The 25,907-nt window shown below is 43.1% G+C and overlaps 1 protein-coding gene across 5 annotated transcripts in view; it reads left to right on the forward strand.

Moving 5' to 3' along the window:
• The first annotated feature begins 1,797 nt into the window (after positions 1–1,797).
• LOC111972163 (casein kinase I) overlaps positions 1,798–25,907 on the forward strand; it is a 31,965-nt gene continuing 7,855 nt past the window's right edge. For all 5 annotated transcript variants that reach the window (XM_023999050.2, XM_023999051.2, XM_023999052.2 and 2 more), the window contains exons 1-4: positions 1,798–2,170; positions 21,242–21,311; positions 25,256–25,404; positions 25,646–25,880. In XM_023999050.2, coding sequence (XP_023854818.1) covers positions 1,952–2,170; positions 21,242–21,311; positions 25,256–25,404; positions 25,646–25,880 — 673 coding nt within the window. In that variant the 5' untranslated portion in view covers positions 1,798–1,951. The remainder of the gene's footprint in view (positions 2,171–21,241; positions 21,312–25,255; positions 25,405–25,645; positions 25,881–25,907) is intronic.

Genomic DNA, 25,907 nt, shown 5'->3' on the forward strand with positions numbered 1-25,907 from the left:
AATTTCTCCAAGTAGATTGGATAGAGACCCATCACCACTGACTCAAATAAAGTTATTTTTACTTTCAGATTGAAATTTTGTTTCCCAATTAAAACTAGCCACACTTGCTACCCCACTCCAAACAAAACTCCCTCTTTTTTTTTAGTTTTATTATCTGTGATTACATGACTGAGATGGAAGAAGAATGTATTCTATTCAGTACTCTCTATTTCATAACTTGTGGTGGTGGATACAACTAAAGGGGCTTCCATTTCATTGATTGACCAGTGTTGTTACTGTAAGTAGACAATGATTGAACACTTGCTTATTGTTTCACTCTTTGCACAGGCAAAGAAACACACACATTCAGACATTTAGCCTATTCTACTCGTGTAAGTTAGCCTAGTTTATTCTACAACTACTGTAAGAAGCTTTCTGGGCATTGGGAAAGTTGTTTTACTTTCTTTTTCTTTACATCTAATACTTTTTCATAATTTGAATGATTAACATGGATATTATAGGTAAGCCATGTGGTTTCAGTTGAAGGCATTCAGTTGTACAACTGACTAGCTATCCCCCTTTCCCCCCTCTATTTCAATGCATCTCCTTTACTCTATGATGTGAATCAGTTTCCCAAGCTACATGGATTAGGAGAGGCATTTTGTCAGTCATTGATCAGTTTAAGTGGGTTGCCTGAGGAAAGCATAGCTGCCTGACAATATTGCTGGCATTACCTGCTCTCCACGAGTATCCACAACATCACAGGTCCCAAGGGGAGGAGAGGGAGGAAAGCTGGGCCTCAGGGTTATACAGAAACCTTAATGTGTGCTATGAACTATTCAAATGCTACCACTGAATACTGATATGATGATGAACTTGTACAAAGCTTAGGTTATGTAGCACACTACAGTTGAATTTGTCCATTCAAAAAGCCCTATGAATCGGTCACGGTTGAGCCTTTACAGCTAATAGGCAAGGACCACATTTTGTCCAAAGCCATGGCCCTATAGTGTGTTTAGATGCAGGTTTTTCGGGCATTCAAAGATGGTACAACATGGAAAGATGTGGTGTTCTCATCTTAAAACTCCATCTAGTATGTGATGTTTCCACCCGTATTGATTGTTTTATTGAATTCACTGCATGTGCTACTCTGAAAATGGATCCCATTTCTACTTCAGGCTGGAAATGTATGAAAGATGAGTAGCCTACTAACCTTTATAAGATCTTATCTCAGACTTGTTTGGAGATGTCATGCAGATTTCTCCAGTCTTTCAGGCTTATCATAAAAAAATACATGTAATTGATAACTGATCACTGCAAATGTGTTTTCAAAAGTATTTGCCAAGATGTTCTGTAATGGATTCAGTTACACCTAATGGCTAATTTAGTGTGTGTTTGCATGTCTTTCAGATATCCAACTAAACCGAACAGGACTACTGCAGTACCTCATCATTGTTGACACTGTCTCCACCATTGCCTCTTCTGCCGTGGCACTGGAACATGAAGAATGTCTGCTGTATTACCAAAGACTGACCAGAAGGAAGCAATGAGGGGCTTTGGGGGAAGTTGCCAAGCTGCGTTGTGGATCCAGTAGCTGGGATTCAGAGTGCTTGTTGTGTATGAGTGTGTGTTTGTGTGTGCGTGGGTGCATGCTAGCACAACCTGTCCCCTTCAGGCAGGGACATGCTACTCTGATATTGGAGTTGGAGAAGAAAGGAGTCGACCTCCATAAACGAGGAGAAGAAAGAAGAGAAGAGCGTATGCAGTACAACATTGCCAGATATAAATACTGTGTGTTTTGGCTGCAGTTTAACCCAGTGGAAGTGGCTTTTAATACTGCACATTTCTATAAAACACCTTTCTTCTGTCTTTGTATCGCCTCCCTCCCCCCTAAGAGTCCTTGTTGTTTTGGCGCCTCTGTGATTTGCATGGCCGGGGAGTAATCGTGGAGAGGCCAGGGTATCACAAGCTTATGGATTTTGACAAGAAGGTGGGTAAGGGAGAGACGGAGGAAGGGAAAAATATGTCTAAGGCAGCTGGCAGCAGGACTGTCCGGGGTACAGGGACCAACTCTGGGGTTCTTATGGTTGGCCCAAACTTCCGCGTTGGAAAAAAAATCGGCTGTGGCAATTTTGGAGAGCTGCGGCTGGGGAAGAACCTCTACACCAACGAATATGTGGCCATCAAATTGGTAAGGCCAACATGCTTGACTAAACAGCATGGCTGTGATATGTTTCTGTTTGGATGCACTCCTACATTAATCATCCTCACCACTATTCTTTGTAAATTATACTGTAGGTCTATATTTTGCCACCCTCTCCCATCTAACATTTCTCTTCACTACAACAACTAGTGCAGTTTGCCATTGGTTTTCTGCTTTGTGACAAATGTTTTAGTATTACTGTAGTTTGGCCAAGGTAACTAAATCCAGTTTCCTAATAGCAGCAGAACACCCCATCCCTGATGACTTGGCGACCTTTTAAGAGACAGGAAACATTTGAGTGCTGACAATGTTTCTTCCCCCAACAGGCAAATATTTACATATCTGTAGCTTGGACCCATGCACAGTTAATGAGTCAACCATGCTCAGTTTGTATTATATTAAAGAGAAGGAAGAAGAATCAACTGCCCAGGTCATGATATACTGTACACGTCATGAGCTGGGAAGTTGATTCTTCTTCCTTCTCTTTAATATAATACAAACTGAGCCACTAGATCTCCTTCAGGGAGCTTCCAGAGTTGTTGCACAATATCACTATGAGAACAAGTCAACTACAGTACCATCCATCTCAAGGTGATGTGTACACATACGCACAAACACACAGCAGAGCTCTTGCCTTTTTAGCTCAAAAGTGAAATAGAAACTCAAGAGGTTGCAAGTCAAGATTTTAGTTTTGAAGCACGCAGAGGGTTGGTCTGGGAAACCACATGAAACGGCAAGGCTTGTTTATTTTCAGATTGGTGAAGGGAGGCCCAGACAGAAACTGAGCTTCCTCTGCAACATACTTAAGTTTCTGTTTTCATCCTCCAGTCATGTGTCAGTCCTACACAGAGGATCAGTGTAAGCTTGAATGTCACCATAAACACTGGTATCTGTGTTTTATTGGGGTCATTTGAAGTTGCCAATTAGAATTCTCCTGGAAAAAGGCCTTGGTGTAACTCTGCACCCTACGAGAGAAGGTTGTCCTAGATAGTGTCTGAAATCTGCACTCGAGTGTGGGCTTGACGTCACTACCTACACAGCCACACTGGACAATGTATGATTATCTTTACATTGGATCTCCCGGGGAGGTCATGATCTCTGACTAGGCACATTTACGGGTTTGCTAACCTCATTGAAAGCAGAGGTTAGCGCTGAAATTTAATCTCTACTCCTGAAGTCCTCTGTTATGCTGTTTCTCTGTCTGTGAGGCATCCCATCATTTTTTTTGGGGGGGGGGGGGTATTCTGTATAATGTACAGCCATATCCAGCTCTTGGATTATTTCTGTAACATCACTGGATCTTTTGGCCCTGTTGCTCCTGGAGTATATTTTAAATGAACCAAAGAATTTGTTTCAATTGTAGTAGTTACCAGCTGACTACTCCCTCAACTCTCATAGTTAGGGCAATGGCATGGTGCCCTGTCGATTTGATCTCATCAGCTAGCAAGCGACCTGGACCTGTTCAGCCAGGCAACACTTAAAGGCCTTACTGGGCATCTTAATTAACTAGGACTGACACAATTACCATGTAACGGTGTTAGTGACAGTTCTGGATGAAGACCGGCATGAACATTTAATAACCGTACATTTATTTTAATTTTTTCTTCTGTGGAACGAATAGCTAACAGAAGACGGGACGGCCGGGCATTTGTGCAGTTGAATCCATTTCTGCAATTAACATGGACTCTAAAGAACAGGATAACTTTATTGCCCCTTGCTAAAACAAGCAAGGTCTTGTAGCAAACAATGAATAGAATGGGCTTCGGACCTTTAAACCCATTTTCTCACATCAGATGGCACGCGGCTGTCTTTACTGATCTTTCTGATAGTACTCATGGGATAGCTAAAAATGCGTTTGGCTACAATATGCTGTCCTAACATTTGAAAATGTTACCAAGGTAACATCGTCCACTGAACCTCCTTTCATCCTCAAAACATGCGCGTTAAATCTTACCATAAACAATAAAACTGTAATATTGATGTTTTTTTTTCATGAGCAATTCTTCACTACCTAATTCTACATATAGCTAAGTTGTTTTGTGGTGGTAGAATGAGAATCAATATTTATGAATTTTGAAATGTGCACGAAAAGTAGCTAGTTAGTGTCTGCCTGCTGGCTGAGCCAATTAATCCATATGAAACGCAAGGCAGGGATGCTAACATCGACAGTTCACACATTCAATGCTGAATACTCCCTCTAACTAGCTAGTGTAGTAAAGTTCTAGCTAATGCACAAATGAGTTTTCATTAGTGATGGGGGGTCGATAGTTACATATCGGGATATTATTTGATTATGCATCGTTTTGACTATCGCAATGTTTTTGCGCTAGTTGGCTGTACCTGCACCCAAAACTCCAGTATTTTTCCATCATAGCTTTTTCTCCATCTCCTTTTTAAATAGGGAGCCAATTTGCTTTCAGCACTTTTATTTCCATGACTGATCAAAGCCATGAGAAAACAAGTTATCTCCTGTCCCTCTGCAGCAGACATATGGTGAGCAATATGTTTGGAATAAAGAATCGCAATAAAATCACATGATCGTATCGCCACCAAAGTATTGTGTTAATATCGTGTCGAGGTCCCTGGAAATTCCCAGCCCTTGTTTTCATGATCTTTTCTGCCTTTATTAGTGTGCAGATTTCTAGCATTACAGCACTGCTCTTTGCGCCATCGGGTTGGCCAAATGTTACAAAGTAGTGAGGCACAGTGCCAGCAGTCAGTCAGATACATGCCGATTTCTGAGTACAGTCCCCTAACTTTGGCGCCGTACAACTTAATCAACAAACTGGTAGCTAGCTAGCATATGGCCATTCAAACAAGCTTGCACTAGGCTGCTAGCTGTTGCAAGTTTGCTCAGCTGATCAAGCATGGTTTGCTTTAGTAGCCAATGCGTCATAGCTACCGAGAGAGGAGTGATTTTCTGAATTTGGAACTAGTTTTAGGCGGATGAGCAAAATCTACATTTTTTAGAGATGTTCCATGTTCTACAAGACAGATCGGTTGAGGGATGAGTGTTGCATAGGAGTGACGCCATCTGAAGTGAGACAACCCTGGTAATTTGACTGGTAAACTCGTGGGTACACTCGCAATGGCTGCCTGGTATTGTGATGCAATCATTTCCATGGTAATGTAGAATGTTCATTCAAATGACGTTAGAATGTATTTTTTTTGTAATGTCAGTTGAATCAACATTTCAAAGCAGATACTGATAAGTACACTTCCTGCTTTTACTCCCTGCTTTGCTCCTAGGTCGAAAAATATACAGGTTAAGAAAACGTCACAAATCTGGGACCAGCATAGTCCCATTGTTGTGAAGAGTTATGGGATATTAGAATCCCTTGTTTTAAACTTTGTCATCTTCAACATAGCTTTGTTACTTTGAGTACACTTGCAATGGCCGCCAGTCCACCCATTATACCATCATTGACTTGAATGGGGACGCCCGTTCTTTTCATTCTATTTCTATGGCAGCACATGCGTTCAGGAGCAGAGTAAAGCAGAAAATGTTTGAAATAATTATTTTTACTATTCGAACGGTTGGTTATTAAGCAGACCACGGTCATTTGGCTGACCACTTAGTCATCCAAAATTCCATGCCCGTCCCAATGCCGCACTGGTGTGATTTAGGACTTTTAAACCCTTTTAAACATTACGTGAGCTACTAACTTCTGGGATGTACCATTTTGAATTAATCTATTTCTACCTTGTCGGTTGGTACCAATGTGATTAACAGGGACTGAGCTAGAGCTATGTTTGTGAGACAAGGGCGGATCCCGAAGGGGCCCGGGGCCAGGAGCTGCAAACAATCAAACAGCAAACAGTTAAATAAAGGTGAAAAAAAATATATATACTTTAGTGTATGTGGACACCCCTTCAAATTAGTGGATTCAGTGACTTTCAACGTGGTACCATCATAGGATGCCACCTTTCCAACAAGTCAGTTTGTCAAATTTCTGCTCTGCTAAAGCTTCCCCGGTCAACTGTAAGTGCTGTTATTGTGAAGTGGAAAGGTCTAGAATCAACAATGGCTCGGCCACACAAGCTTACAGAATGGGACCGCCGAGTGCTGAGGCGTGTAATAATCGTTTCATTGGTTGCAACACTCACTACCAAGTTCCAAACAGCCTCTGGAAGCAACGTCAGCATAAGAACTGTTCATCAGGAGCTTCATGAAATGGGTTTCCATGGCCGAGCAGCCGCACACAAGCCTAAGATCACCATGCCCAATGCCAAGTGTCAGCTGGAGTGGTGTAAAGCTCGCCGCCATTGGACTCTGGAGCAGTAGCGCTTCACCATCTGGTAGTCCGACGAACAAATCTGGGTTTGGCGGATGCCAGGAGAACGCTACCTGCCTCAATTCTTAGTGCAAATTAAAGTTTGGATGAGGAATAATGGTCTGAGGCTGTTTTTCATGGTCCAGTGAAGGGAATCTAACGCTACAGCATACAATGACGTGCTTCCAACTTTGTGGAAACATTTTTGGGGAAGGCCCTTTCCTGTTTCAGCATGACAATACCCCTTTGTACAAAGTGAGGTCCATACAGAAATGGTTTGTTGAGATCAGTGTGGAAGAACTTGACTGGCCTGCACAGAGCCCTGACCTCAACACCATCAAACACCTTTGGGATGAATTGGAACGCCAACTGCGAGCCAGGCCTAATCGCCCAACATCAGTGCCCGACCTCATTAATGCTCTTGTGGCTGAGTGGATGCAAATCCCCGCAGCAATGTTCCAACATCTAGTGGAAAGCCTTCGTGGAAGAGTGGAGGCTGTTGTAGCAGCAAAGGGGTACCTACTCGAAAAGCAGGTGTCCACATAGTGTATCTTTGAAATGCTGAGACTCCCACGAGCATGTGTATTATGTTTTGCTTTATGACGCTCACAAGCTACACCAGTGGTTAGAAGGTAAGGGGTTCTACATAGAAGAGAATAGAGAATCCCAGGACAGTGTCTATAATACTGTAATAAGCTCACATAGTTGCTGTCAAACTCCACACAGTTGTCACTGACTAGTTGGATATTAATTTCCCACTAAGCAAGCAATTTATGTACTTACAGAATTCATCTAAATGAATTTATCAGGTTTTTGCTTTGGCGGACCTTTTATTATTTGTCAATAAGACTCATGAATGCAACTGTTTTATTTCATATTGTTTCTACTAGTAGCCCTGGTTGTCCTGAAAAGAAAAAGGTAAAACACTTAATTGTGAGGCTAAATATAAGGGCTGGACATGCAGATCAATGAAAAGCTGATTTTTGCTGGGGTCTCGGGACTGATTGGGTTAACACTGCCAGGAATATGTTTTCTCCTGTGAAATGTAGACTTTTATGTGCTGCTGGTTTGACTTGTGTCTTCTCCTCTGAGGCCCTGACCTCAGTTTGGGCATGAGTGGCGAGTGCTGCTTTAACTCTGCTGGCTGACCTCCAGTCTAGTGCAGCTGCCCACAGGTTTGTGCCTTCACCTCCCTGGGCACTCACTCAGGCAGGCCCTGGATACCCAGTGAACATTGCAGCCCAGTCTAATATGGTTCCTGTGTTGTCAGGATTAATTCGCCTCTGTTCATTATGGACTGACAAGTGTCTTGTGTATTTTCTCTGCCTCGTACCAAGTTGCACGAGCAGGGTGCGTGCTATTGGGCGACGCCTGCACCTGGGACAAAGGTGAAGGCCAGTGTCACCCTTCCCAGACTTGTGAGAACAGAAAAAAACGTATTAGTCACAGCTCTCTGTCAGAGTATCTGGAACTGCACTGCACGTTCATGGACAGAAGGAAAAAAAGCAGAGCAAAAAATTGTTGAGCGCTGAAAGGTCGTCTTTGTTAGCCAGCCTTGTCCACGCACAGTGGTCTAGTCTTTGGTTCAGCTGTGCGCTCTCTCACACTAACAAACCCCTCAGTGATGGAAGCAGGAGCCCGCTCCTGTAATTACACTGCAGGCTTACACACTGGGGGGGGCTTTACGATAATGGCAGCTCATAATTCCCATTCAAGCCATTTACTTGAAATATAGCCATACCATTTTTCCTCTGCTCTCCTTGACTGCCAGGTCCCTAGTCCACAGGTCATCAATGCACTGGTGCCCCCTCAATAACCCTGCCATGGATGTAGAGATGAGGGACCCCTGCTCCCCGTCACGCACACACACTCATGCTTAGGGCGAGGACAGTAAATTGAAATCGGCCTCTGCCCTTCTATAAGGAGGGGTAGTTGGTCTTTCATTTCTCTCCGTCATGTACAGTAATTTATTGACAGCTGGAGGTACGGTGGATGGTGGTTGTTAAACGTACCACATATGAGGCTTACACAGCATTGTGTTCTACACAGCATTGTGTTCTACTACACAGCATTGTGCAGTGGGGGAAAAGTACTCAATTGTCGTACTTGAGTAAAAGTAAATATACCTTTAATAGAAAATGACTCAAGTGAAAGTCACCCAGTAAAATACTACTTTATTAAAAGACAAAGTATTTTGTTCAAAAGTAAATGGAATTGCTAAAATGTACTTAAGTATCAAAAGTAAAAGTATAAACTATTTCAAATTCCTTATTTAGAAAACCAGACGGCACAATTTTATTTTTTATTTTTTACAGATAGCCAGGGGCACACTCCAACACTCCGACATAATTTACAAACGAAGCGTTTGTGTTTGGTGAGTCCGCCAGATCAGAGGCAGTAGGGATTACCAGGGATGTTCTCTTGATACAGTGGGGCAAAAAAGTATTTAGTCAGCCACCAATTGTGCAAGTTCTCCCACTTAAAAAGATGAGAGAGGCCTGTAATTTTCATCATAGGTACACTTCAACTATGACAGACAAAATGAGAAAAAAAATCCAGAAAATCACATTGTAGGATTTTTAATGAATTTATTTGCAAATTATGGTGGAAAACTTTTGTTATTGAACAAATACTTATTTATCTCAATACTTTGTTATATACCCTTTGTTGGCAATGACAGAGGTCAAATGTTTTCTGTAAGTCTTCACAAGGTTTTCACACACTGTTGCTGGTATTTTGGCCCATTCCTCCATGCAGATCTCCTCTAGAGCAGTGATGTTTTGGAGCTGTTGCTGGGCAACACGGACTTTCAACTCCCTCCAAAGATTTTCTATGAGGTTGAGATCTGGAGACTGGCTAAGCCACTCCAGGACCTTGAAATGCTTCTTACGAAGCCACTCCTTCGTTGCCCGGGCGGTGTGTTTGGGATCATTGTCATGCTGAAAGACCCAGCCACGTTTCATCTTCAATGCCCTTGCTGATGGTAGGCTTTGTTACTTTGGTCCCAGCTCTCTGCAGGTCATTCACTAGGTCCCCCCGTGTGGTTCTGGGATTTTTGCTCACCGTTCTTGTGATCATTTTGACCCCACGGGGTGAGATCTTGCGTGGAGCCCCAGATCGAGGGAGATTATCAGTGGTCTTGTATGTCTTCCATTTCCTAATAATTGCTCCCACAGTTGATTTCTTCAAACCAAGCTGCTTATCTATTGCAGATTCAGTCTTCCCAGCCTGGTGCAGGTCTACAATTTTGTTTCTGGTGTCCTTTGACAGCTCTTTGGTCTTGGCCATAGTGGAGTTTGGAGTGTGACTGTTTGAGGTTGTGGACAGGTGTTTTTTATACTGATAACAAGTTCAAACAGGTGCCATTAATACAGGTAACGAGTGGAGGACAGAGGAGCCTCTTAAAGAAGAAGTTACAGGTCTGTGAGAGCCAGAAATCTTGCTTGTTTGTAGGTGACCAAATACTTATTTTCCACCATAATTTGCAAATAAATTCATAAAAAATCCTACAATGTGATTTTTCTGAATTTTTTTCCCTCATTTTGTCTGTTATAGTTGAAGTGTACCTATGATGAAAATTGCAAGCCTCTCTCATCTTTTTAAGTGGGAGAACTTGCACAATTGGTGGCTGACTAAATACTTTTTTGCCCCACTGTTAGTGTGTGACTTGGACCATTTTCCTGTCAAAATGCAATGAGTACTTTCGGGTGTCAGGGAAAATGTATGGAGTAAAAAATATATTTTCTTTAGGAATGTAGTAGAGTAAAAGCAAAAGCTGTCAAAGATATAAATAGTAAAGTACAGATACCTCCCAAAAACGACTTAAGTAGTACTTAAAAGTATTTTTACTCAAGTACTTTACACCACTGGCATTGTGTTCTACTACTAGTGGGCTGGACCTGCTGTTGACTGATGGACAGCTTCTGCTTTCACTAGCAATAACTAGGGATGTAATCATTCACTGATACGAATTGGTCCCCGGTTCAAATGTTTAAGACATGAGTTCATCGGTCCATGGGACCCCAACTCAATCCAAATGTAGCATGCATCGGTCAGGAAATAGATTTAAAATTTACGAATCGCCGGTTCACTAATATTTGTTGCTCAAATTACTTTCTTTCTACCTTCTGAAAATACCTAATATTAACTGATTCCTCTCCTTCAGTGTCGAACTAAGCATGCAATTGTGTTGACAGTCATTGATCTACAAGTCATTTAGCCTAGTCAAACTGCACACTGACCAACGAGAGGTAGGCCTATTCCTGATCTTGCACATCTGCCTGTCACCTTCAGCATTCAAATACTCAATAAAAGGCTTTATTAGTTGAGTGACCACCAATATAATTTGTAAGGTGATTTTGATCAAATGCACTGTTAAATTGTTTTACCGGAATAAAAGTAGCCTAAACTACCACCGGAGGCACAACTCTCATCTGGCTAGACATGCTGATCATGGCTTACATTCAATTTTATTTTGATTGTTCAGGTTCACCATCAGTGACAGTTTTGGTAGTTTTGCTTAACTTTACAGGATAAAGTAGATAATTTCATAACGAGGACAGCGGGAGAAGAAGAGAAGCTCACTCCCAAGTCAGTCAACTTCCAGACAGTCTATACCATTAAATTATGAGATTGGATGAAATCCAAAGTTTTGCTATATATTCAAGTTTTGTCACGTGTACAAGTACAGTGAAATTCATTTTTTGCAAGCCCTCCCAACAATGCAGTAATCAATGCACTCGGTCAGAGCTAATTTTAAAAATAAATATTGATATTATTAGCTCTAACACTTTTCATCTGCAAAAATGACAAACAGATTATTTTCCTTTATGGCTCAGCTCAGGTGCCTACATACAGAGAGCTCCAAAAGTATAGGGGTAGTGACATTTTTTGTTTTGGCTCTGTACCCCCAGCACTTTGGATTTGAAATGATACAATGACTATGAGGTTAAAGTGCAGATGGTCAGCTTTAATTTGAGGGTATTTTAATCCATTTCAGGTGAACAGTTTTTAGAAATTACAGCATTTGTACATAGTCTCCCCATTTTAGGGGACCAAAAGTATTGGGACAAATTCACTTGTTTTAAAGTAGTAAAAAGTGTAGTATTTGGTCCCCTTTTCCTACTGTAGCATGCAATGATTACATCAAGCTTGTGACTCTACACATTTGTTGGATGCATTTGCTGTTTGTTTTTGGTTGTTTCAGATGATTTTGTGCCCAATTTGAAATGAATGGTAAATAGTGTATCCAACAAATGTGTAGAGTCACAAGCTTGATGTTGTCACTGCGTGCTATGAATATGGGACCAAAAATACATAAGTGAATTTGTCCTAATACTTTTGGTCCCCAGAAATGTGGGGGACTATGTACAAAAAGTCTTGTAATTTCGGAATAGTTCACCCGAAATGGATGGAAATACCCTCTATCATTTCAACTTCGAAGTGCTGGGGTACAGAGCCAAGACATCAACAATGTCACTGTTCCAATACTTTTGGAGCTCACTGTACTACATCATAGACGTATACATCATTTACACACACACGTCTCGCAAACAGAAGTCCGCTCCGAGAGCCCAGCTCATGAGCTCCATCACTAGCAGATATTTTGAATTTAGAATGGAAAATGAATTTTAATGCAACAAATGTTAGTGCATCGAACCGAATCGCACAGACTCTTTCGTCTAATCCAACCAAATCACACTGAATCGCTTCAAACTAAAGCGTATTGTTCCTGTATCCTATCGTAGCCCATGTATTGAATTGTCTTCAAAGGGAAAGATGCACATCCCCTAGCAATAACTCACTGCTGTTGGAGAGTGTTACAGTTCTGGGATCTTAATTTGATCACCCTGTTGCAGGAGAACTTTCCTTCAATGCAGGACATTTGAGGTTTAAAAAGGCTTCTGAAGTTTTGTAATTACATTTTACTTGATTTTACCTTATGAAAATGTGTCAAACCCTACAAAAATTTCAATTTATTATCCACATATTCACATTTCCTGTTGCAGAATTATATTCCTGCTGTAGCAAACTGGCTAAAATGTAAGATCCTACATCTGTAAGTGAAATACACTTCCATGGAGACTCTATACAAGTCCCCACTGCTGAATGACGGATATTGGAATGACCTTGTAGTGCTCATTACTACTTAGTGGATAGGATATGTAGCTATGTGAAAACAGATAGTAGTGTGACACAGAGGACATGCTGTGGCATGTGAAGAGACAGAATTGTGGTCAACCATATCATGGAAACCAGAGTTGCAGTATCCTATTCCACATTTTACTGTATCATTCCCTTTGCAGCTTGTGGTGGTGGTTGAAGTGTGTTAAAGTACAATCGCTTGATCAGCATGCCAATTCTGTGATGTAAAAAGTCTGCTGTTTGTGTACAGGCTACTGGCTTAATTAACCAATGCCCATCTTGTACATCAAGCTGTTGTTCTAGAAAGTAGTGACGCACCGATATGACATTTTTGGCCAATAACCTTATCCGATATTTTCCTTTCCAAAAAAACACCTGATACCGATATGTGGCCTTTTAAGCATTCTAGTACAGTTAAATAGTTAACACACACACATGGATGCAGCATCTCAGTGCAAGAGGCGTCACTACAGTCCCTGGTTCAAACCCAGGCTGTATCACATCTGGCTGTGATTGGGAGTCCCAAGGGCGGCGCACAATTGGCCCAGCGTCGTCCGGGGTATGCCGTCATTGTAAATAAGAATTTGTTCTTAATTGACTTGCCTAGTTAAATAAAGGTTACACACACGCCGACCAAAAAGTTATTTTGTTGGCATTTACGTATGTCCCCATGACCAGTAAAACATAAGCGAAACCTATTTCTTTCACTTACTTGCTGTGCTGTTTCGTTGTTCATTTGTTCAGTCGTTTCATTCTCAACCAGGATTTCTTATGGAACGCAGTTTGGGTCTTTGCGTGTCAAATAACACTATTTGATGTGTCAAATAAGCTTGTTGACCAATCAGGACTTGAATATGACTGCACCTCACATAGTTTAACACGTTCATACATTCTTTACGTAGTTATTACACATTGATTACACTATCACTCGTATTTGATGTGTCATAACGATTCATCGATACGTATGCTATGATGCTGGTAAAGTTGTCTCGCGCACCTACAGTGCTGGTCATAGGATTCCTAAAACATTGCTAAGAATAATGAAAATGACTGCAGTTTTTACTGGTCTTTGTTTTCAGGCTGGTTGTATTGGTGCTAGCTAGGTACCAAGCTAAAGCTAGCTAGCTACCCAAAAAGTTGCGGTTTAACAAATAATGCTTTATTACCAACACGGTATTGTAAACACATCATTCGTGGCCGGTGTTTGCTTTTTTTGTACAGCTTTGACAGTGCTACTGATAGTAGTGGTGGCGCTTGGCTTGCACATGCAAATTCAGAACACACAACATTCTATAATAGAACTGTTATTTGACGGGTCAAATAGTGTTGTTGGACGTATCTTTTATGACATGCAAAGACCCAAACGGCATTCCATAGTATGTCATGAAGCTAATAGCAGTGACGCTATTACTGTGTAACTTCGGTAGGGCAACGTGTACCGGTGCTCGAACCAGTTGGTGAAAGCCGACATCACCCATGACAGAGAACAGTTGATTGTCAAGGGCAATGAATTCCATTGTCTTGGCGTTAATGTATTTCATCTGAGTTGTCTCGCTGAAATGTTCTTACTCTTTCAAATGACGACTCGACATGTTGACTACTCGAGCCACACAGCAGACATTGTGGGCTAGGTTAGGAATGCTGTGTTGCACTTGTAGTGGAACATTTTACGTGGCGTCATTATGTCCTGTACCTACGTTATATAGGTATGCATGTCAGCTTTGACATCGGTTTTGCACATCGGCGTTAAACTAGACATCGGGCCGATACCGATGTTGGCATTTTAAGCTAATATTGTCAGATTCCGATATGTTCACCAATATATTGTGCATCCCTACTAGAAAGTATTTATTATGAACTATAAAACCCAGTGCTGTGATGTGGGGAGAGAGCTGTGTAGTAGCAGGGGAACTGGGTGCAGCAGTAGTAGTTGTCCCATTAGCTATGGAGGTCCACTCCTCTATCTCATGTCAGAGCGGAGCTGCCTGAGTAACTGGTAACAGTGTTCTGTGTCTCATCAGCTGTCGCAGACATGTTTGAAGTGCTGCTATCACGTGGGGGCAGCTGCTGGCTCCATCTGGGGCCTGAAACCTGATCTGAAACAGGAGAAGGGCTGGTCACAGGCCAGCTGTTGCTCTCTTGCCTCTTCCACACCTCTGGCCATAAAGGCTGATGGACCCGCCCCTTGCACCCTGTTTACTATTTTAGCGTCACTCATTTCCTTATGCAGGTTTGTCCAAAGTGACGATAGCTGGGCTTCTGCACTGTTTGACTGTTCACTCTGCTCTCTGAATGAGATAAATCTCATATTCCCATTTGTATGGTTTAATATTTAACTGTAGGTTATAATCAGGGATGCCCATTTCTCTGAACTCTGCACTACTTACAGAGCCAGCACAGGGACTTTTTCTGACATTGAAGTCCTTTTCTGACAAACACTAACTAGACCCCTAGTTAGTGTTTGTCAGAACACTAACTGGGGGTGGTGAGCTTCCATTTAACTATGTAAAGCGCTTTGGGTGTCTAGAGAAGCGCTATATAAGTCAAATTAATTTATGATTATATATTTTTAAATATAATCTTTGAGGACAAACAGTCACCAAAATAAAAGCTAGACAGTCCGGGTGAATTGAAAATTCCAAAAACAATGAATTTAGCAGTATTGACTGTTCGAGCAGAATAACAACATTAGCCATGTCAAAATGCATGGCATTGCAGTAAATTAGCTTTAAAATGGCAACATTTTCTCTCTGCTTCATGGCAGAATAAGTAGAATCGCTGGAAATTTTCTTTAAACTCTCAAATTTCTCTCCGCTCCATAGAGAAATGCTAAGACTTCTCTTCACAGCCAAGATGGGGGAGGCCTCTAAAATGTCGTCCCAAATACAGCTGCGCCAACAAGCCGACCACTCCCATTGCCACGCCCACAACCTAAGCCCCTTTTTGATCCAGAAATAAACTCTGCAGCAGTGCCTGATTGACAGCCAAGATGAGAATACACAGTTGTGTATTTGTCTCCCATGTCTTACATGATGACTGTTTCAGTAATATGCTCTATTACGCTGAGGTTCTTCCCGTAAAGGGGTCAAGGGGCAATCTCCTGGGAGCTGTGGCAATATTGTCCTTTGTGCCCAGGAAGGCGTGTCGTTTGGCAGGGCAGTACAGGCCTCGTCTGATCTCTCTCTCTCTCTCTCTCTGTCTCAGCTGTGATGGAGCTTGATGATCAGCTGCAACCGTAATCCACCCAGAGCTCCGTTGGTAGCACAGCGTTCAGACGAGCTCAGGAACACAATGGTTCAAATTAAAATCCGCCATTGATCATGAGATCTATGACATAACAAGATGTTGACGAGCCTAAAGCATCTTTCTTGGAATTAACATGCTAATAGGGCAAGCTTGACAGGGAAATGATATCGCCCTTACTACAACTACTAGACTACTTCAGGCTTGGCTGTGAAACTAATTGGCTGATCCTTTTGTTGGAGAGCGGTGTGGCGGTGGCAGCTGAGGAGGAGAGAGGCTGCAGCAGCAGGTCTGACACTGAAGTGCCCTTTAGCCCTGCAGGTCAGCTGCCCTGGACACCAGCCCTGCCTCGTCACACTCCAACATTTGTAAAACACACACAAAACAAAATACCTGCTATACTATAATGTTTAAAAAAATCACAATTCATGAAAAGGATATTGACAAAAATATAAATTGTTACTAGTTAGCCTATTTGTAGATGAGCTGTTTTTATCTTCTCAGAGCACATGGGATAAGTTTTGTGATGTGACGTCCACTGTTGAGCAGCATGAGAGGTGATTAAGTTACACTTTAAAATTCACTGCTGAGCTAAATATCTTAACTATAAGTTAATTATCTAAGTGTCAAATACATTTTCTTTAGCTCAGGGCTCCAGTTATGCATTTGGTTTGCTAGCTTGCAAAATCAATCTTCATGGTTACAGCAGAAAACAATCAATCCCCTCCTGGATCAAGTGTGAGTAGCCTTTTGAGATAGACAACCCAGCTCATAAAGTTTATACAATTATCTCTGATTTTGTTTTATGTTCGCTTGGGTTTTTAGTATTTATCTAGGGGTCTGCTATCGGAATTTGCTAGCAATTTCTTAGCATCATAAAAATAAATGTTTCGAAAGAAATGGCGACCCTTGTGTGCACTACCGGTAATACTGTATACCCCAGTATGGTACGGGAACGGAATGAAGATATGGAAATCTGTTCACAAAAATTGTCTGAAAGGGACTGAAGCACCCTCCTACCCCACTCCCAACCCATTTTTAACAGACACCTGTGTCCAGTCCAGAGGACGTTTTGAGGAAGAATACATTTGTTTAATTTAAGTGCATTATCCATTAGGCAGCCTATGCATTAGTCTTTACAAGCACAAGAGCGTGATTTCATTTGGATATTAGATTTATGGAGAATAAGCAGTAACCTTACGTTACACAATCTGCTTTTGGCCTGCTAATTTCCTGAAAAGAGCAGCTGTAGGGACATCCTTAAATGCTTCAGGTTCTGAGCGTTGGTGCAAAAGCACTTTATTCCAGTGTTTTCTTTTAAAAGGCTGGGTGTGGTGATTGGGCATCGAGAGGGTCACTATAATTTTGGAGAGGCAATGAAAAGGAAGTTAATGAACCCTTTAACCCGGGAAGTTACCTACCGGTGCTGTAGATATTATTTCCTGGGTTGGTTTGGTTATTTGCACAGTTATCTGCAGGGATGAGTCTGAATCTAAGCAGGTAAAGCCGCCATAAGCCTCCGTTTTCCACTGTAAGCGTTTTAGAGGGTCCTGTGGTTTTGTGCCATCTGTTTTTTATTTACATATTGTTCCCACATTCTCCTCCCTAGTAGAGAGGCTGAGCTTTCCTCTACTGATGTCACACAGTGCCTCGCCCTGACCTTCCTCCCTGCCCAGTCATGTCTAGTTCAGCTTCACTCAACCAATCTCTCGCTCTCCTCAGATTTCCACTTAAGATGGATGTGATGTGCCAAAGATGATCTATTATATTAACAACATAGACGAGTGACCGCTCTAACAATGGAAATACATATCCTCAATGATTGAAGGCAGGCGAGATCAGGTGGGACCATTCTAGCCAATGAGGGCAGATGCGTGTGTGAACAACAGGCACAACTGAGTTGTTTTTCTCAAAGTTGCAACGTGCATCCACTTATATTAGTACATTTGTAACAGCCTAAACATTACGTAACACATTTTTTGTGTGTGTATTTTACCCCCACTCCATACTGGGAGGGGAAGGTCAAGTCATGCGTCCTCCGAAACATGACCCGCCAAACCGTGCTTCTTAACACCCGTCCGCTTAACCCGGAAGCCAGCCGCACCAATGTGTCAGAGGAAACACACATTCAACTGACAACCGAAGTCAGCCTGCAGACACGCGGCCCGCCACAAGGAGTCGCTAGAGTGCGATGAGCCAAGTAAGAGTTAGAGTGCTGCGCCACTCGGGGGGCCACATTACAAAACTTCTAGTCAATCCATTAAGCCTTGTGTAATTCGAGACACTCATAGACCTCCATACAAAAAAGGGCTTATCTCACAGGGACAGATTTTGGGTGGAGTAAATCCTCTCGCTTCGTCTCTTCCTCTCTGGATGTGCACAATGTTCAGACTAATCTGAAAACAGGATAGGTGGAAGCGACGCAGTATGCCAGAGGCCAACAGAGAATTTGCATTTATTCTTTCTACTCAGTTTGGAGGAAGGAGAGGAGATGTGCTTTAGACTATTGATATGCATCGCCACCCTGATAGGTGTTTGTCTGGGATTAGGCTGGTGCTGGGTGGATGAGAGGTGCTGAGTAGGCTGGTGCTGGCCTGAGTGTCTGACGTGTAGCCTGGACTGATGGCAGGGTTTAGGGCTGGGCGACATGGCCTAAAACTCATCTCTATTTTTTTCACATTTATGGGTGATTCACGATATACACTACCGGTCAAAAGTTTTAGGACACCTACTCATTCAAGGGTTTTTCTTTATTTTTTACTATTTTCTGCATTGTAGGATAATAGTGAAAACATCAACACTATGAAATAACACATGGAATCATGTAGTAACCAAAAAAGTGTTACACAAATCAAAATATATTTGAGATTCTTCAAATAGCAACCCTTTGCCTTGATGACAGCTTTGCACACTCTTGGCATTCTCTCAACCAGCTTCACCTGGAATGCTTTTCCAACAGTCTTGGAGGAGTTCCCACATATGCTGAGCACTTGTTGGCTGCTTTTCCGACTCATCCCAAACCATCTCAATTTGGTTGAGGTTGGGGGATTGTGGATGCCAGGTCATCTGATGCAGCACTCATCACTCTCCTTCTTGGTCAAATATCCCTTACACAGCCTGGACGTGTGTTGGGTCATTGTCCGGTTGAAAAACAAATGATAGTCCCACTAAACCCAAACCAGATGGGATGGCGTATCGCTGCAGAATGCTGTGGTAGCCATGCTGGTTGTGTGCCTTGAATTCTAAATCACAGACCGTGTCACCAGCAAAGCACCCCCACACCATAACACCACCTCCTCAATGGTTTACGGTGGGAAATACACATGTGGAGATCATCCGTTCACCCACCCCGCGTCTCACAAAGACATGGCGGTTGGAACCAAAAATCTCCCATTTGGACTCATCAGACCAAAGGACAAATTTTCACTGGTCTAATGTCCATTGCTTGTGTTTTTTGGCCCAAGCAAGTCTCTTCTTCTTATTGGTGTCCTTTAGTAGTGGTTTCTTTGCAGCAATTCGACAGTGAAGGCCTGATTCACACAGTCTCCTCTGAACAGTTGATGTTCAGATGTGTCAGTTACTTGAACTCTGAAGAATAAATTTTATTTGGGCTGCAAATTCTGACGTTGGTAACTCTAATGAACTTATCCTCTGCAGCAGAGGTAACTCTGGGTCTTCCATTCCTGTGGCGGTCCTCATGAGAGCCAGTTTCATCATAGTGCTTGATGGTTTTTGCGACTGCCCTTGAAGAATCTTTCAAAGTTCTTGAAATGTATTCCGTATTGACTGACCTTCATGTCCTAAAGTAATGATGGACTGTTTCTCTTTGCTTATTTGAGCTGTTCTTGCCATAATATAGACTATCTGCTGTATACCACCCCTACCATGTCACAACACAACTGATTGGCTCAAACGCATTAAGAAGGAAAGGCATTTAATTTATTTAACTAGGCAAGTCAGTTAAGAACAGATTCTTATTTTCAATGACGGCCTAGGAACAGTGAGTTAACTGCCTTGTTCAGGGGCAGAACGACAGATTTGTACCTTGTCAGCACGGGTATTCGAACTTGCAACCTTTCGGTTACTAGCCCAACGCTCTAACCACTAGGCTACCCTGCCGCCACAAATTAACTTTTAAGAAGGCACACCAGTTAATTGAAATGCATTCCAGGTGCCTACCTCATGAAGCTGGTTGTTGCACATTTATACAACACAGACTAAACAGCTAGTATAACAATCTTTATTTGACTAAAATGCTGGTAGCGATATGTGGGACTGTAATGTGTGCGCAACGAACTGAGCATACATTTTCCAGAATTAGTTTTCATTGGTACTTCTGTTTTGGTAGTGTCTGCTCTGCTCAGAATTTGAGGAGTTGAAACATAAACAGGGTATGGTTCAAAAGGTTAACTTGTCTAGTACAGTAAAATAAAAACCTCAAATGCAAATAGTGAATTGAAACCATTTGTCAGTGAGGAACAAGTGAACTCTCATCTTTGAGTGGGAGTGGGAGGGGCTTGGGGGAAGGTGACGCGAGAGGTTTTACTCTCGCCAAAATAAGCCCACTGCGTTTCTATGTGCTTATTTTGAACCTAAGCTTGTCTCCTCCTCCCCGGGACAACGACTCCCATTGTTAGTGCGGAGACATGAGCATCTCGTCATTATATACAGGTCTCTGGTGTAAATGGGAAGGTGTACAGCACAGAAGGTGTGGACGAGACAAAAAAGATAACATGAGAACAAGTGGACATAAACGCTCATAAAAACAGAACAAAAATTATTCTACGATTTAGGCGTTCTAAATATTGTGCAAAAACATACATTCTAATTAATTTGATGTCGCACAGCCCTATAGTTATTCCTGTGATGTGATGAGCAGCTGGTTGAAGCGTGGCCCTCTGTATCTCTGGCCGTGTGTTCCGCAGTCACAAACCAGCTTAACCTGCTATTATGGCAGGGGAGAGAACAAGACCGGGAGTATGAGTGTGGTTTAGTACAGAATGCTCTCCATCCAATCATGGGAAATGGCTAAGTCCCAGACTTCAAACGTGCATTTCAAGATATTGCTAGTTACATTTTGTTTATAATTGCATAATGCCCTGGCTTGTGTCATAGAGGAGGAAGGATGTTGTGTTAAGCCAATGATTAAGTTTTAGGTTCTTAGCTCTATACAGTGTTTGAGTCTTAGGTATCTTATGAATGTTATAGTAAACATAAATGCATCGCCAAGCTGCATCTTGGAATATCCCAGAAGTCCTATACTCTTTACGTACATTATATAATTTTTTTTCAACCTTTTTGTCATACAGTCTTTATTGCTGTAATGATCCACCTATAGAATGTTTCATTCCATTTTAATTACCATTACTAATTGGTTTCTCTTTCTCTTCTTTTTCAGGAACCAATTAAGTCCCGGGCGCCACAGCTTCATTTGGAATATAGATTTTATAAACAGTTGGGAAGTTCAGGTAAGCACATCAAATCAATTTTTATTTGTCAATTTTTATTTTATTTGTCACACATACACATGGTTAGCAGATGTTAATGCGAGTGTAGCGAAATGCTGTTGTTGTTGATACTTTGATACTTTATAACTGTTTTAATAACACTGAGTTAGCTAGTAGAATCAGCTGGATGGATGGAGTTCTTCTCTGTTGCTAGAAGATGTGATGGCTCTGCCCCCTCTGTGTAGTTGGTTGATCCCTATCAGGCGCAGGCCCAACATGTCTGTGTGCTCACTCTGTGCTGTGGTCCATGGGGCTGTGCTGTGCCTCCAGCCCTTTGATGTGGCCGCTTGGCTTCAGTGGCGATCGGTGGGGCAGTAAGATCAGATGGTGGGGAGGGACAGGGACTTTGGAACAGCCCACAGCTCGGCCAGCCTTCGTTTTTCATCCTCTCACTAGAACCTTGCAGCTTCATTTTTCATTGATAATCTCTGACATTGGACTGCTGTTTTTTTTAGCCAAAGATGATACTTTTCATCATTAGTTAGTGACTTTCTATGAGCATCTGTCAAGAAAGGGAATATTTACGGTATGTTGTATTTGAGCGCAGGTAAGCTGAATGTTTGTATTCTAATTAGGCCTACCCTGACTGACTGAGGACACTGGTCGTTGATCCTTTTAGCCTTTTTAAAGGAAAAGGATGAACAGCTTGGGCAAAGCCTGACTGCACCCATTTGTTCACTGGAGTGGAAGGCAGAACACACACACATACATACACACACACACACACACACACACACACACACACACACACACACACACACACACACACACACACACACGCTTGTGTTATAGAGAGTGCATGTCACTGCGCCCAGTGATCTTCTCTGTCACAAGTGTCTCTCTTTTTTCTCTCGTAGTGAGCTGATCACCTGCCAGCTGTCTGTCTGTGCCTGTGCCAGGGCAGCAGCTCTACTGTGTTAATAGGAAGTTGGAGTGCAGGGCATTAGGGGTGTCCTAGGCTAGTCTATTTATAGATGGCCGTCTCCGTGCAGTAGGGCCATTATTAGAGTATTTCTGCCTCTATGTCTGGTTTCAGCACTGACTCCGGCCTGCCTGGAGAAGAAAGCCCAGGGAAACTCTCCCATGATGCAAAGGGAAAAGGTCTGGCCTATCTCTCTCTGTCAGCCCTCCTTCGTGGGATCTGTCTGACTGGACCAGAAGTTGTATTTCCAATCCCAGGCAGCACTACAGCACACTAGTATTTCGCTGCCTTACGCCTATTTGGGAACAGAGTCACTCGAAGTTGCTTGTTGATCCTGGTCCGTTCATTGGATAGTGAGTCTTTATCCCCACCCCCTGGGCCGAACGATTGGACGAGTTCAGGCAGCAGCCCCACTGTGGCGTTTGTACTGGTGCGTTAAACACATCCTGACTTCCACTCCACTCTCCTCCCCCGGCCACTGTGGCAGAGGGACCACCAGAGGCCTGCTACAATCTCATAGGCTGAGCTAAAGATGGAACCACAGATTATGGTTCTTCAGCTTCCCCCACATTATAGAATAGAGGGAAGTGTTCCTCCAACTGGTGGCTACATTCATTAAAAAATGCACGTGAGGAATTATGAAAGTCTTCTTCAAGCCACTTGCTTCTGCTGATCCTTCTGTAAACCCTATGGTACAGATGGATACAGGCATGTAGTTGTTTTTACAATATGAATGTGGCAACATAAGGTTCAAGTCCTGGTCTTCGCAATGTCAGCTCTACATGGTGCTTAAAACTGAAGAGCTTACCTCGTGTTAATTCTCTCTTGCCCTGGAAAGAACCCAAACACGAGAACAACACGTTCAGTTACACACACTAGCTGGTCTAGCCTGGCCACGCCCCAACTCCACCATTAACCACTGAGCATGGGGCGTCGGAAGTGATATCATCCACTTTTTATGTCGCTATCAATAATTTAACTGGATGACTGGTTGACTGAGCTCACAGTCCGGATACGCCTGGATGGTCTTCTCTTTTGAAAGCAGAGTACGAGACCCGTCTCCTTATGAGATGATTAACATTTCACTGATATCAGTACTTGTGAATATTTAGTGAGCCATCAAGGCTCTGCTTAAAAGCATTGTGAGACTCTGTTGGTCAGATGGATGCGTGCGTGTGTCCTTCTGCCATGCCTACTGCCCTAGTGTCTTGGGAGTGATAAATCAGTGCCATTTTGAGTGTGAGGTTGCAGTGATGTTCTGTGGTCCACCCTGTTCATCCAGTCCAGAGCAGTCTGGATATTTGATGTACTGCCTGCCTGGTGATAGATAACATGATCTAACACTGAGTCACACAGGCTCTCTGCAGGAGAGGCAGGCTGGCCGGACGATCACGTTTCAGCCTGGCTACATCTCCACAGCGTCGCCCACTCGGCCTAATGGAATCAGCGCCTCCTCTTCTCTACCCGATGCACTCAGCATTCTAAATGTTTAATAGAGACCGCCTTCCTGTCGAGCTCGGCCTAAACCTTGACATTTCATTGTAGGGCAGCGTTTCCTAACTCTCCTCGGAAACCCAAGGGGTGCACGTTTTGGTTTTTGCCTTAACACTACACAGCTGATTCAAATGATCAAAGTTTGATGATTAGTTGATTATTTAAATTAGCTGGGTAGTGCTAGGGCAAAAACCAAAACGTGCACCCCCTGGGGTCCCAAGGACCGAGTTTGGGAAACCCTGTTATAGGGTGACGTTGTCTGCCACAGTGTTCAGACTGAGAGGGGCCCCTGTCTGAGACAATACACTGGATTGTTCCCGACACGTTTCACTCGTGTTTGGAGAGAGTGGGTTATGAGCGGTGCACAGAATGGCACTGGGACGCAGCAGAATAGACTTTGAAGCTTGGTGGTGTTATAACGGACAGGAGAACAGACAATTATATCTGTGATGAATCACAATAAAGAATGGCTTCTAGGAAACCACATTGGTCTGGGTTATTTTTACACTGGAGTAAAACATCCACATGATTAGGTCTAGCTTTTGTAAAGAATAAAATCATTCTCTTTTTGAATGGTTTCTCTGAAATGGTCATTTTGTTCTAGGCCTATTCCATGTGAGGTAAATCTTTTCCCCAGCAGTTGTCCTTGCTGTGTTTACAGCTCTCTAGTTGGGAGACAGGTTGTTCATAGGCACTTTCCTGTTGATTAGTGCATTGGCAGGGCTGAATGCCCTCACTCCAGATGTGGGCGGGCTTTGATGAGTCAGCTTCCTGGTTGATCGCTTGTCGCTTCCGCCTTATCCATCATCGCCATTATTACCAGGCAAATCCTGCTGTCTAAAGAGGCCCAGGACAGGTGTGTGGCTGTGTGAGATCTGCATTGCTTCTCTGTGTGGAGTGACGTGAGGGGTGATCAGGTAAATTCTGCTCTAGTCACCCCCCGTCCCCGTCCCCATCCCCTCCTCCCCACACTCACACACCCCAAAGGCCAGCCTGCAGTACTACTAAAGCTGCCGTACCGCTCCTCTCTCTGGCGGGATTGGGGGCCGCCTGCCGAGAAAGGAGCATGCAGTCACTTTGGCACAACTGCCGGCCAAGGAATGGAATGAAGGCCCCTGGCGTTTGGTACTGGTCTGGACTGGTGAGGCATAACCGGGAACTGTATGTGACCTTGGAGCCTGGACCATAAGGCCATGGGGGTCATAAATGGCCATTACCCTTTGTTCTATTCCGCATAGGGAACAGAGTCACTGTTCAACTAGAAGTCTCCTTTTCAGAAGGGCATTTTACTGTGATGATAAACTCCTAAGTTCCTCCCAGGTCACACATGAGACCACATGACAGGGTGTGTTGGCAAAAATGTTTTGCCGGCACAATGCATCATCAACATTGACAAGTTTGTTTTGTTTAGCCTTCTTGTTGTTCTAATCGAAACCGCCTCCTGGGCTGTCATGGTTGCCAAAGGTGCTTACCTGTCTCTTTGTTGCAGAGGGTATTCCTCAGGTGTACTACTTTGGGCCATGTGGGAAGTACAATGCCATGGTGCTGGAGCTGCTGGGGCCCAGCCTGGAAGACCTGTTTGATCTCTGTGACCGCACCTTCTCCCTCAAGACCGTCCTCATGATAGCCATACAGCTGGTAAGAATGTAATAGTTGTTTACTTGACCCAGAGCTTATAAGACTACTTTCAGTGAATATTCACAGTATGTCAGCCACATAATTAGATAGTGAATGATGGGATCACTACAATGTCAGCCATCTCTATTCCTATCGCTGTGTTGTCATTCTCTTTGTTCTCAGAGGTTTACAGCATTTGAAAAGTGTCCTGAAAGAGTTTGAGATCCTATCTTGTTTAAATGCTCTGTGTTCTGCCTCCCAGATAACACGGATGGAATTTGTCCACACAAAAAGCTTGATATACAGAGACGTCAAGCCAGAGAACTTTTTGGTGGGGCGGCCGGGCAGCAAGAGGCAGCACACAATCCACATTATCGACTTCGGGCTGGCCAAAGAATACATCGACCCTGAGACCAAAAAACACATCCCGTACCGGGAGCACAAGAGCCTTACGGGAACGGCGCGCTACATGAGCATCAACACACACCTGGGGAAAGGTGAGAAATGATAATGATCACACATGC

The sequence above is a fragment of the Salvelinus sp. IW2-2015 genome, linkage group LG13 (assembly GCF_002910315.2).
Source record: "Salvelinus sp. IW2-2015 linkage group LG13, ASM291031v2, whole genome shotgun sequence".
NCBI classification, from domain to species: domain Eukaryota; kingdom Metazoa; phylum Chordata; class Actinopteri; order Salmoniformes; family Salmonidae; genus Salvelinus; species Salvelinus sp. IW2-2015.